This window comes from Pipistrellus kuhlii, unplaced genomic scaffold, assembly GCF_014108245.1.
Source record: "Pipistrellus kuhlii isolate mPipKuh1 unplaced genomic scaffold, mPipKuh1.p scaffold_m20_p_11, whole genome shotgun sequence".
NCBI classification, from domain to species: domain Eukaryota; kingdom Metazoa; phylum Chordata; class Mammalia; order Chiroptera; family Vespertilionidae; genus Pipistrellus; species Pipistrellus kuhlii.
The window spans coordinates 6,952,240-6,964,461 of record NW_023425416.1 but is presented as its reverse complement, the minus strand read 5'-3'; the positions used below and the strand labels follow the sequence as shown (position 1 = coordinate 6,964,461).

At 43.7% G+C, this 12,222-nt stretch overlaps 1 protein-coding gene across 1 annotated transcript; it reads right to left on the bottom strand.

The window, feature by feature from the left end:
* Window positions 1–1,015: 1,015 nt before the first annotated feature.
* Window positions 1,016–11,499, bottom strand: LOC123652038. Its single transcript, XM_045578975.1, has 3 exons — window positions 11,073–11,499; window positions 5,083–5,279; window positions 1,016–1,475 (listed from the first exon to the last, which is right to left on the bottom strand). The coding sequence occupies exons 1-3, from the start codon at window positions 11,362–11,364 to the stop codon at window positions 1,206–1,208; spliced, it is 759 nt and encodes a 252-aa protein (XP_045434931.1). The 5' UTR covers window positions 11,365–11,499; the 3' UTR covers window positions 1,016–1,205.
* Window positions 11,500–12,222: the final 723 nt, after the last annotated feature.

Below are 12,222 nucleotides of genomic sequence, written 5' to 3'. Positions count from 1 at the left end.
AAATCAATAAAATATATATTTTTTAAAACTGTGGCATCCACAAACCTGCCCATTTACTGCTCAAACTACTCTCCCAGGGCCAGGAGCACTGCAGTGCCTGAGGGGATCACCCACCCCAGCAGAAGCTGCAGCACCATTCTGCCAGGCGGCATGATTTGTGGATAACAAACGAGTCCACGGCCTGTTTGGACCACAGCCAACCTGGCACGAGGCTCACTGTTTCAGAAGGCTAAAGAATACAACTTCCCCTTGAATCTGTCCTTGAGGAGTTTCTCATCTGCTAGGGAAAGGAATGGAAGAAGGCTAACATTTATTCAGCACCTACTGCATGCCCGGCACTATGGTTGGCACAGTAACACACTGTCTTCGGGGAGCTTCCTGGATTGGGATTAGTACCTGTGCAACCAAGGAGGAACTGAGGCTCAGGCGGGATTCGTATCTCTCTTCAGCTTTTGGCCACCCCAACACCTAAACCTCAAGTGATCATTTTCCATAGAGAACATGAGTTGTCCACATGCAGGAGTTAAATACTTGGCTACATAGAAAGTCAGAGATGAGAAAGACAGAGACAAGAGTGTGAGATTCACATGAGGTGAAAATCAACTGGAGAGAGAGCAAGAAGCTTCTAACTTAATGACAGACACACTGTTAATTAAATAATCACACCCATAAAAGAGTAACTAGAGTACATCATAACCAAACAGAAAAATAAAGGTTTATTAAAATATATATTTATTGATTTCAAGGAGGAAGGGAAAAGGAGAGAGAGAGAGAAAGAGACAGAGAGAGAGAGAGAGAGAGAGAGAGAGAGAGAGAAACATCAATAACGAGAGAGAATCATTGATTGACTGCCTCCTGCATGCCCCCTACTGCAGATCGAGCCCACAACCTGGGTATGGGCCCTTGACTGGAATCGAAGCTGGGACCCTTCAGTCTACAGGCCGATGCTCTAACCACTGAGCCAAACCAGTAAGGGCAGAAAAATAAAGTTTTTAACACTGAGCAAGTTACTTTCCTTTCCTAAGCCTGTGGCCTCATCTATACAATACAAACATGAATAGCACCCACCCTCAGAGCTCTGAGAATTTCATGAACTAACCCACCTGAGGCCCTCACTGTCAGGACAGCCCCTGCTCTACAGTGAGCACCAGATGGGTGTCAGCCCATCAGCATTTGTTTTGTGAGCATTAGTCTCCTTCTCTCTCCTACAGCCATAACCTTGTGAGAGCACAAAGGACCCAGGACACAGGGCCACAGTCCAGACCCAGGCGACCCTTCTTCCCCCAAGCGGAGAGCTCTGTACCTCGGTCTCTCTGAGCAAGGGCTCCCCTGAAGGTGGGCGGCTCGTTCACATCGGCAATCTGGATCAAAACGGTCTGGGATGCTGTCGCCCCCTGGCTGTCCTTGGCATAGAGCACCAGGGAGTAGAGAGGCACCGTCTCGAAGTCCAGCCTGGGTGCCCCCGTGGTGAGCAGCTGCATTAGACAAAGGAGTGCGGAGTAACGGAGCAGATGAGTGGCTTCATGAGGGTGTCGACAGGGTATTCTGCATCTATCATCCCCAGTACGAGTCAGCATTTGTTAAAAAGAGGTAAAAATCATGCGTTTAAAATGTGGAAGCAGCATGATCTGATTTATTGAAAACCTCCGTGAACAGAGAATTCCCACCTTTCCATGTTACTCTTCCTAATGACGGAGTTTAGGGTCTCCCAACTCTAAATTATCAGGGGTTATTTTAAGTGTTTAACAAACATGCCATTCTCTTCTTTTTAATTGCAAAAAGGGTATTATTGGATGCATTTTACAGATGCAGGAACTGAGGGTGAACAGGTTAAACATTTTGTCCAACTTTTCAGAGAGAAATGCAACAGCTCATGCTCTTAATCATGAGCCTAAACTGCCTTGCACCTGAAGTGGATGAAAAGGGAGCCAGACATTGCTCTCAGTTCTTCACCTCATTTAAATGTGGGGGGAAAAAACAAAAAAGTTGTGAGGGAGATGCTATTCTTACCACCATTTCACAGATTATGGATTATATAACACAGCTGGGAGAGTCACGCCGCAGGAAGAGGAAGGCCTGGCCCTGCCTCCTGCAGGCCGGCCCCAGGACCTTTGCACTGACCAGCTCTATGACTGGTGGTGACACTTGAGTGCCACCCTCCATGGCCATGAGAAGTCAGTCATACATGCCTATTGGACAGCTCTCCTCCCCTGGGCACCTAACACAGAATGGACACTTGATCTCCTTGATTCACAGAGCAAAGGTCATTCTCATCCTCATGATGCCACCGGTGAGGACACGGAGGCTCAGAAGTTAGAAGCCCGAGTCATTCAGCTCCGGCGCGACAGAGCTGACATGGAAAGCCGGGTCTCCAGACTCTGAAGTCTCTTTTCTTTCCATCGCACCCTGACGCTTTGATACCTTCGTTTAATACTACAGCCGGATTGAAGATGTGTGGGATTTCGAGCTGTGATATCGGACCTTCTTGCCCCGGGAGCCTAGGGCAGGCCCTCCTACTGGGGCTCCCTGTGCCCTGGGAGGCCTGGGGCGGGAGTGGGGGCGGCACTTGTCCTCCTTGCTCCCTGGCACTTTCTACAATACCAGGCTTCTCAACAAACACTGAATTTTTAAAAACTCAAATGCTTATTCTTTACACTTTGCAGTGGAAGAAGGCAGGAAGATGGTTGAAGTCACCCCCATCCGGGCAAAGTGCTCGCATGCAGGGTACCTTGAATTCCTCTTCCATCCCTCCAGTGCCAGCCACTTGTGCTGCTAGGTGACAGGTAGCAATTTGGTGATTACGTAACAGGAGCAAGCCTTGACTCATCTCCATGAGATTTTGATTTATCTGTGTAATCAGCTCACTGCAAGCTCTGCTGCTGTTTTGACCATTTTTTTTTTTTAATAGAGCCTTCCCAGTAGCCCCTCCTAAGCTCAGCTCAGCTTTTTGCAAACTGAATAAGCCTACATCCTGCAAGGAAAGAAGTTCAAGAAAGGATAATAATATGCTAACCCTCAAATAGAACAGAGTATGCCCTTTACACTGGAATGCTGTGGAGACAAATATCCGCTCATCGAGTTGTGCCTTTATCTGCAGATTTTTCCATGATAGAAAACTTTCATAATTAAACTGTTTCTAAGGCTCTCTAGAGCTGGCCTATGATGCAGTTATTATGATGTGACTTTCTTGCAGCTTTATTGTCTGTAGTTGGACAATAGTGCCGAATATTAAGGTATAAATACATGTATTAGGTAACTGCTGCTCAGTGTTCATTCCTTATTATGGGCCAAGCACTGAGGTGGCACTTGGCACGCGTTGTCTGACAGGACCTACTGAGCAAAGTGAAGTCTTGTTATTATTAATCTCTGAGTGAAGTCTTGTTATTATTAATCTCTTTGTACGAAAAATAATAACAAAAAGCACCGAAGCACAGCAAAGTCAAGTAACTGACCCAAGGTCACCTTGCTGCCAGTGGAGGAGTTGTGGTTTAATTCTAGGCTTGTCGTCCCCTAAAACCTGTGCTGAGAACAGCTGGGATTCACTACCTTACAGGAAGAACAAAGCCAAACTAAAGTAAAATCAATAAGCTTAAACTACTGAACACTCTTTGCTGACATTTTGCTGTTTAGACTCATTTTGAAATCTAATAAGTGCGTGAACAGCATTTCGTACTTCACCGAAGTTGGAAGCAAATTTAAACTCTGACAATCCCAAGGTTTGGCAAGGGCACTCAGCAGCCTCCTGCTAGACAGGTTCTGCCCCTCTGTAGCTGCTCCTCACAGCAGCCAAAGTGGGCCCCATGAGATGTAAGCAAATCATCTTTCCCCCCGCCACAAAATTCCCCAATGGTTTCTTAGATGTGGTGGCAAACTGCCTGTCCCCAAACCTTTAGTCTTTCCTCTAACATGTCCTTTGCCATATGACTCTGCAATTCCCCCACTAAAAGCAGTATGCCATTCCATGGCATGGGCACGTGACCGCAACAGAGAGGTTACATCATTTGCCCAAAGCAATAAATTCAAACCAGGATCTGAACCCAGGTGATTTGACTCCAGAGTCCCTGGCTCTTAACCACATTCATCCTGCATCTCATGGTCATTTAGGTATCTTCCCACCCTACCCATCCCAGAATCTCTTGAAACCAGGAGTCAGTTCTGATGCTCCTACGTAAGATGCCTCGCTCCTAAGGACTTTACTACTCAGAACATGGCAAGCAGCGTGAGCTTCACGCTCATCTGGTCCTCTGGCTCCCAGTTCCCATGGGCGGATGCAGAGGGTCCCGGACAGATGCTGCGCCTACAGCAGGCTTACTTCATATTTGAGGAACCCTGAGCTTAGGAATCCCCAGTCTTCTCAAATGAGCAATAAGCCTGCCTCAGGGGAAATTAGCTTTATTATACCAAATGGTGAACGGAATTTCCTAATAAGTCTCACTGCCCTGAGGGCTCTGCCTACCCACTCCTTCACAGCCTAACTCTCACCACACCTACCCATCAGCTCTGGCCACTTGGGCCTCCTCTAGATCTCATCACCTCTCTACACTCCTTGCCACAGGGCCTTTGCACATGCTCCACCTGAAGTTTTTCTCTCTCTCTCTCTCTCTCTCTCTCTCTCTCTCTCTCTCTCTCTCTCTCTCTCTCTCCCTCTCTCTCTTTCTTCATCTATTTAATTCCTATTCATTCTGAAGATTGCTTATCATGTAGCTCTTCCTCAGGGAAGTCTGATAGGTCCAATGTCCCTCTCAGGTGCATTCACAAACCTGCAGGCCTGTCTTTCTCGGTTCTTGTTACTTGTGTGAGTGTTCACTTTAACAGTAGAGCTCCCGTGAACTAGTAAACACAATCAGGGTGAGGATGGGGTTCCACCAAGAGAGCCCCAGGACCCGCCCTGTCTGAGGAGGTCCTCAATAGATCTCTGTAACATAAATGCTTCTTGATACCCTCAAGAGTTTTTAGGGGCTCTGGAACACATTTGGGTCCCCAATGAGTGGGTGCTAAACAATATGAGTAGAAGGTAAGGAAGGCAAGGATGGCAGTTTCATTTTAGAAATCTGTGATGATACTTTTTACCTTGATACTTACTTCCCACTGATGTGTAGATTGACGAGATAGCACAAATGGGTGGACCACCGGGTCGGCATTAATGATAACAGGATCTCCAAGCAGAGAAGCGGAAGGTGAGACAGATACAGTGATTATGGCAACCCTTGTGTGTTCAGAGGCGTTCTCCAGAACAGGGCTGCCATTTTCGATGCCAAAAGCTGGAAAAGCTAGAACATCTTCAAGGAAAAACAAAATGTTACTTGTATGGGGGTTTTTGCAATGCTTCTCCACCTCTTTCATATTTTAAACCACAAAGAAAAAAAGTTCAATAAATACTCACAGCTCCTTTTTTATTACAAGTCATAAAATCAGCTGAGCAGGCTTCGTCAGATCAATAAGAATGGTGTAGGATCGGAGGCCTTACCATAATCTCCAGCTAACAGGTGAGGCTGCCCCACGTCACAGAGGCTGGCAGGATACACAGACTCGATGGTCAGAGACTGTGAGGGTTAATTCTATGTGTCCGTCTGACTGGACCACAAGGTGCCCTGACATGTGGCTATTCTGTGGATATGCCTGTGAGCGTGACCCTAAATGAGATTAAGTTTGAATCAGGGCCCTTTGAATTTGGGCAGAATGTTACTGGCTGAATTGGGCCTCCCCAACGTTCATATATTGAAACTCTACCCTCCAATGTGACTGGAACTGGAAATAGGGTCTTTAAGAGGTAAAGTAACTAAGGTTAGATGAGGTTACAGGGGTGGGGCCCATAACTGATAGGACTGTGACCTTATAAGAAGTAGATCTCTCTGTTATACTTGATAAATGTCTTCTATTAAAATGTATATATCCTTTAGTTTGGAAAAAAAAATTAAATTACATAGAATTTCCTGCACCCCCCAAAAAAAATAAATAAATAAATTGAAGAGGCATTCACTGTCCGAGTATATACTTATGCTCTTCCACATGATGAATGAAGGCCTCATGCTTGCTTCTTCCCTCTCACCCCAGATCCCCCAGCCTAACAGGAGGTGCGATGCATCTGGAGTAGGAGGACACCACACTGTCAGCGCCCCACCCACCTCCCTCCATTTATCTTTCCAGGGCACACAGCTTCCATCGCTGACACCGCACCTCTCTGCCTGATGGTGTCCTCTAGCCCTGAAGTGCTGGAGAATGAATGCATCTTTTTCTTTCTTTTTCTTTTTTTCTCCTCCATCCAAAGATCCTCTGGACTCTGAGTCACTTCATGAATCTCTTTTAAAGATGGTTGCAATCCTCTCTCCAGTTATAAGTATTTTTATCATCCTCTTTTCTGAATCAACAACTTCTCTTATGCTTCTAAACATGTGCTTAAGGTCACAATACATCCTTTCTGTTTAGGAAATGACCTGAAAATTTCTGAGCCATGAAATGTGTAAGTGGAAAATTTTAATTTCTGCTCATTGATTTCCCTCTGGAACTGCACTTCAAAGTCTTATTCAGGATTTTTTTCTCCATCGCTCAAATGGGCATTCTGTTGGGGGTATACATGTGTATGTTGAGGTGGGAATTGTGGTTATTTAGTAAAGAATGCTGTTTGGGGATTGTGATAGAATAATGTCTCCACTTCACCCACTCCAACAATGTGTTGTCCACTTCCTAATCCCCAGACCCTCTGAGGATGTTACGTTACTTGGCAAAAGGGACCTTGCAAATGTGATGATCTCCAGATGGGAGATTATCCTGAATGATCGGATGATCCCAGTGTAACCATAGAGTCCGTAAAAGTGGACGAGGAAGCAGAAAAGAGAGAAGGAGATGTGAAGTGTGATCAGAAGATGCAAACTGTCTGGTTTTTATCATGAAGGAGGGTGTGACTAACTGAGGAATGTGTGTGGCCACAGGATGCTGGAAAAGGCAAGGCAATGGGCGTGGCCCTAGAGACTCCAGGAGGAGATGCAGATATGCCAGGACTTTGCTTTTAGCCAGTGAAACCGTGTCAGACTTCTAACTGCAGAACTGAAAAGAAGTTCATACATTTATGTTGACTTAAGTCACCACCAACTTTGTGGTAATTTGTTACAGCAGTAAAAGAAAATAAATACAGGCTCATTTTGATTATATGAATAAGCATCTTTTATAGGATTGAGCTACCCACAATGCGCTAAAACAAGTAACATCACTCTTTTTCCAAAAAATCCTTTAGCAGCTTTTCATCTCACACAGAGTGAAAGCCAAGTTCACATGCTGGCCTCCAGGCCCCACGTGACCCACGAAGTCCTCCTTCCTTTATGTGGCCTCACATTCTACACTCTTGGCCTCACTTCCTCTGCTCTAGACACACACACGTTTCTGTTCCTTAAACACGTCATCCAGCAGGCCTTGCCTCAGGACCTTCACCTTACATGCTCCCCGACCAAAACCCATGTCCCCAGGATACCACTTCTCATTTATACCCTTCCTTTAGGACTCTGTGTTATGCACTGTCCCTATGTCAGAGCGTCTTCCCACGTGCCCTTATATAAAATAACAACATCTCCCTCTCTCATGGGTGAATATTATAAAATGTCAGATACTATTTTTATTTTATTTACTTATATGTGTATTTTCGGCCTCCTTCCTCCCACCTCAAATACAAGCTTCCTGAAATTGAGGACTTCCATGTGTGACGTCCCTGCTGTATCGCAGGACCAAAAACAGTGTCTGGTAGTAGGCACTTAATAAATATTTATTTAGTGATAGTGAAAAAATAAATGAATGAAATTATTCATTTTTGCTAACTGAAGTGCATCAATGACATACTATTGACCTATTCCTCAAGACCTTCTATTTTGTGGCACTCACTGTACTTGAAAAGTTGCAACTTCCTGCCATTTCACTGGTTCAGATTTTCTACTTAGCTTTATAGATTCAGTCATGTCAGGAGTGACTTCTGCATCTGAAGATACCTTGTTGCTATGACATTAAAAAATAAATTGGCTTGGTTGGCCTGGCTCAGTGGTTGAGTGTTGGCAATGGTTCGATTCCTGGTCAGGGCACATGCCCAGGTTGCCGGTTTGATCCCCAGTGTGAGGCATGCAGGAGGCAGCCAATCAATGATTCTCTATCATCATTGTTGTTTCTGTCTCTCTCTCCTTCACCCTCTTCTCTATAATCAATAAAAAAAAATATTTTTTGAAAAGAGAATAAATTGATTTAGTATTTTCCTCAATTATTTTTATGTGCTGAAATTTTGGGAATACTTAGTTTTCCAATGAAAATCAGCTCAATATCTGAATGTATAATAACCTATAGGAAAGAAAACAATAATTTTCTGAGCATATTAACTCATCCACTAAACTTATCTAAATAAGTAAAATTGACATTTTATTATGCATCTACTGTCAGAACAGTTTAATAGTTATCTCCCTACTTTCTGAAATTAAGTCAATAAGCCAAAATAAAAAGAATCAAGCCTGGCCGGTGTGGTTCAGTGGTCACTTCTTGGTTGAGGCACATGCCCAGGTTGCAGGCTTGATTTCCAATGTAGGGCATACAAGAGGTAGCTGATCAATGGTTCTCTTTCATCACTGATGCTTCTATCTCTCTCTCTCCCTTCCTCTCTGAAGCCAACAAAATATAATTAAAAATAAATAAGTAAAAAGGATCACAATGATGGTAGGCCTACAGAAGAATGGAGATCCAGAGGCTACACCTTTATACCCAAGGACAAAAGGAGATTTGAAAATAAAAAACTAGTTGTACTCTTTTAATGGAGATGGTAAAATGATGCCCAGTAACTGTGTACAGGGCATCAGGGATTAGTGGGGACTTTAGTGAAACCAAAAGCTTGCTCCTACCTAATGGAGGCAGCTGCTATTTGCCCACATGGGAATGTGATACAAGTTATTTTTGTGAGAATCTTAAAATGGAGATGTTTTGGTGAAATATTCTGCTATTCAAAACATCTGGTATACTCAATGCTTTGAGAGTCTCTACTCTCTAGTTTGTGACCTCAGGTTTAACATAAAAATCTTCACCCATGAAAAAAGAAAATTAGAACAAATTAAATTGAAATATAGTATTGCTTAGATTTCATTATATCCTTATTTTACTCAATGCCCCACTCACTGAGTTGATGGGATCAATTCACCTGATGTTTTTATTTCAGAGACAGATGCACACACAAAACTGGAGCAGTGGAATCAAGTAGGGTATTCCATACCTTAAGAAAATTCTGCTTAAAGGTTATCTAGGACTATGAACAACTCTGTCTAATATGTAATTTAAAAGTTTCTAGTAACCACATTTTAAAAGGTTTTTTAAGTGAATTTAGTTTTAATATTATATTTTATTTAACCCAATGCATTCAAAATATTACCATTTTAGCATGCGATCGACATCCTATATAATAAAAGCCCAATATGCTAAGTGTCTGGTCTTCTGGTCATCTACCAGTCAATCAAAGTATAATATGCTAAAGATATGCTAAGGCTTCTCAATGCTATGACATGCATTGACCACCAGAGGGCATATATTTGACTAGTTGACCAGTTTCCATAACGTGCACTGATCACAGGAGCAGACACTCTGACTGGTAGGTTAGCTTGCTGCTGGGGTCTGACCTATCAGGATTGAGCAAGAAGGGCTAGACACGCCCTGGAGCTCTCCCTTGGTCCCTCCCTTGCTGGCCAACCTCCTGTGTCCCTCCCAGGCCCTATTATGCACCAGTGGGGTCCCTCAGCTGACCAGTGCTCTCTCACAATTTAGGGGGGGGTGTCAGAGAGTCGGTTTCAGCCTGATCGTGCAGGCCAGGCCGAGGGACCCCACTGGTGCACGAATTCATGTACGGGCCTCTAGTTTTTAATAAGTTTATGTTAATAAGATAGTTTAGATTATTTTATTCATACAAAATTTTCTAAAACCAATGTGTGTTCTACACTTATAATATATCTCAATACTGACTGGCCACATTCATGTAGTGAATAATCACAATTGGGTGGTGGTTACCATACTCAGCAGCACAGCTGTAGAAATTCAGTGTTGTTTTTGCAAATATTACCATTTATTTTTATCAGAAATATGTAATCTAATCATGCCTAACTAAGAATTTGGAAGTTAAAGAGCTTATTTAGTTTTCAGATAACCATCATTTATTCTTAGAAATTAAACATATTTTACTTAATTTTTTATTGGCAATAGTGACATTTTGGCTTTTACCCAATTTTAGATGTGACTGGTTCTAAATAAAATGGCTAAATTCAATCCATGAACAGTAAGGGAAAAATCACTTAAACCAATGTCTTGATGTGATGGATTCAAAATTTAGGTAATTAATTTTAAATTCTCGGGTCTGATTTTTACTTTAATGTAATATACACTCACTTTTAAAAAAGTCAAACAATATCAAGTAAAAGGTTTAAAATCTTCTACTCATTTCTCCTCACCTCTGTTGCTCTCCTATATTCCACTCCCAATCTCTAAAAACCACACTGTTAAGTATTTTGTATATGTGCTTCTAGAATGTTCTGTTACATGTAAACATAGATCTTTCTTAAGGGATCTTCTTAGGTTCAGAATTTTAGGACCTTCTGTCTCCACTCCCAGTGCACCCTGGATTTCCTTTTACCTGCACATTGGAACGCACAGATCTATCTCCTCCTTTTAATGACTCCAAGGTCCATAGTATGTCTGGACCATTTATGTAATCCTGTATTGATGAACATGTAGGTTGCTCCAGTTTTTGCCATTACAAATAAGCCTACATATATCCTTCTGCCCATAGTCTAGGTTCCCAGAGGTGGGATACTGGTTCTGAAACTTGGTAGATATTTCCAAAATGCCCTTCAAAGAACTTGCACCAGCCTATTCCTCTCCCACCCCCACCCCCACCCACCCACTATCACATGAGGACATTTTGCCTGAAATGTAGACTTTCCAAGGTGGCACAGCCCAGGGCCCTTGACAACTTCCAGAATCAACACTGAGCAGTTACTACAGAAGGTAAAAGCAAACCAAAGGGCTATTTCAGAGCTGAGTGATAGGAGTCCAAAGTTAGAAATACCGACCTGGGGCAGCAGCCAACACCACAAGCAAGTGAACAAAAGGCATCCTGCGCCGGGAAGCCTCTGCCTCCTCAGCAGCGCTTCGCTGCAGCCCTTCCTTCCCCAGCTTCTGGGGAGCGGCGCCCTCCTGGCAAGGAGTCTCAAGAGAAACGCTCTGTCTCCAAGCGCCCTGTACACACTTCCTCATGACACAACCCTTGCCGAGTGATCCGTAAAGAGACACCTTCTTCTCCCCAAAGGACAACAGCTCCAGGAAGGAGGTGTGCTTGAACAAGGGGGAAAGTCCCCGACTCATATGCTTCTACGTGCAAAGGCCTCCCAAGGCCTGGTGGATCTGGGTGGCCAGGATGTGTGGGGCTCCAGGAAATGGTCAGCTCACGAGGCCCACTCGTTTCAAAGGGTTTTGATTGAAAAGACTGCAGGTCACTAAGGTACAGTGTCCTGCCTGTTCCTATGTGTTGATGTCTGCAGACTTGGAATAACACCCGGAATCTCAGCTTGCCAAGTTTGCAGAAGGCTTGCAAATTGGTAAGTGAGATCAGCATGCAACCAGATCGGGATAAGATGCAAAAACTAACAACCAGTCAAAGGATGCGAGTTAGCACCTGTAAGTGAAAACTTGGGGGGAAATCAGCATTAGGGCCACTATCGGAAAAGCCCCGGCTGGCAGTATGCAGACCACATATGGAAAGATCTCTGGAGGCAGCAAATTGGTGATTCACAAGCTAAATATGACCAGCAGACCATATTTTAATTGTAAATGTTTTCATTTTTTTAATACATTTTTATTTATTTCAGACAAGAAGAGAGAAGAAGAAGAAAGAGAGAGAGAGAAACATCAATGATGAGAATCATTGATCGGCTGCCTCTTGCCCACCCCTTACTGGGGATGGAGCCCGCAACCCAGGCATGTGCCCTTGCCTGGAATGGTACCTGGGCATTGGGCCAAATGAGCTAGGGCCAGACCACATTTTTAAATGCACAAAGCTTCTTAAAAATTTGAAATTCAGTGAGATTTGATTGGTTGAACTCTCTGCAATTTTCCACCATTCCCACTCCTTCCTGCCACACCCCACAGCTTCTGACATTTACCTGCCTGGCCCCTGCAGGGATTCTTGTTTGCAATCTCTTACTTAGAGGTTTCAATCAATTA

Bases quoted from the DNA above. Each gene is read 5' to 3' on its own strand.
- LOC123652038 (XM_045578975.1), bottom strand. From the start codon at position 11,364: ATGAGTCGGGGACTTTCCCCCTTGTTCAAGCACACCTCCTTCCTGGAG. The intron at 5,280-11,072 runs GTCGGTATTTCT...TTTTCCTTGAAG, and splicing joins GGTGTTGGCTGCTGCCCCAG to ATGTTCTAGCTTTTCCAGCT. The intron at 1,476-5,082 runs GTAAGTATCAAG...TGTCTAATGCAG, and splicing joins AATCTACACATCAGTGGGAA to CTGCTCACCACGGGGGCACC.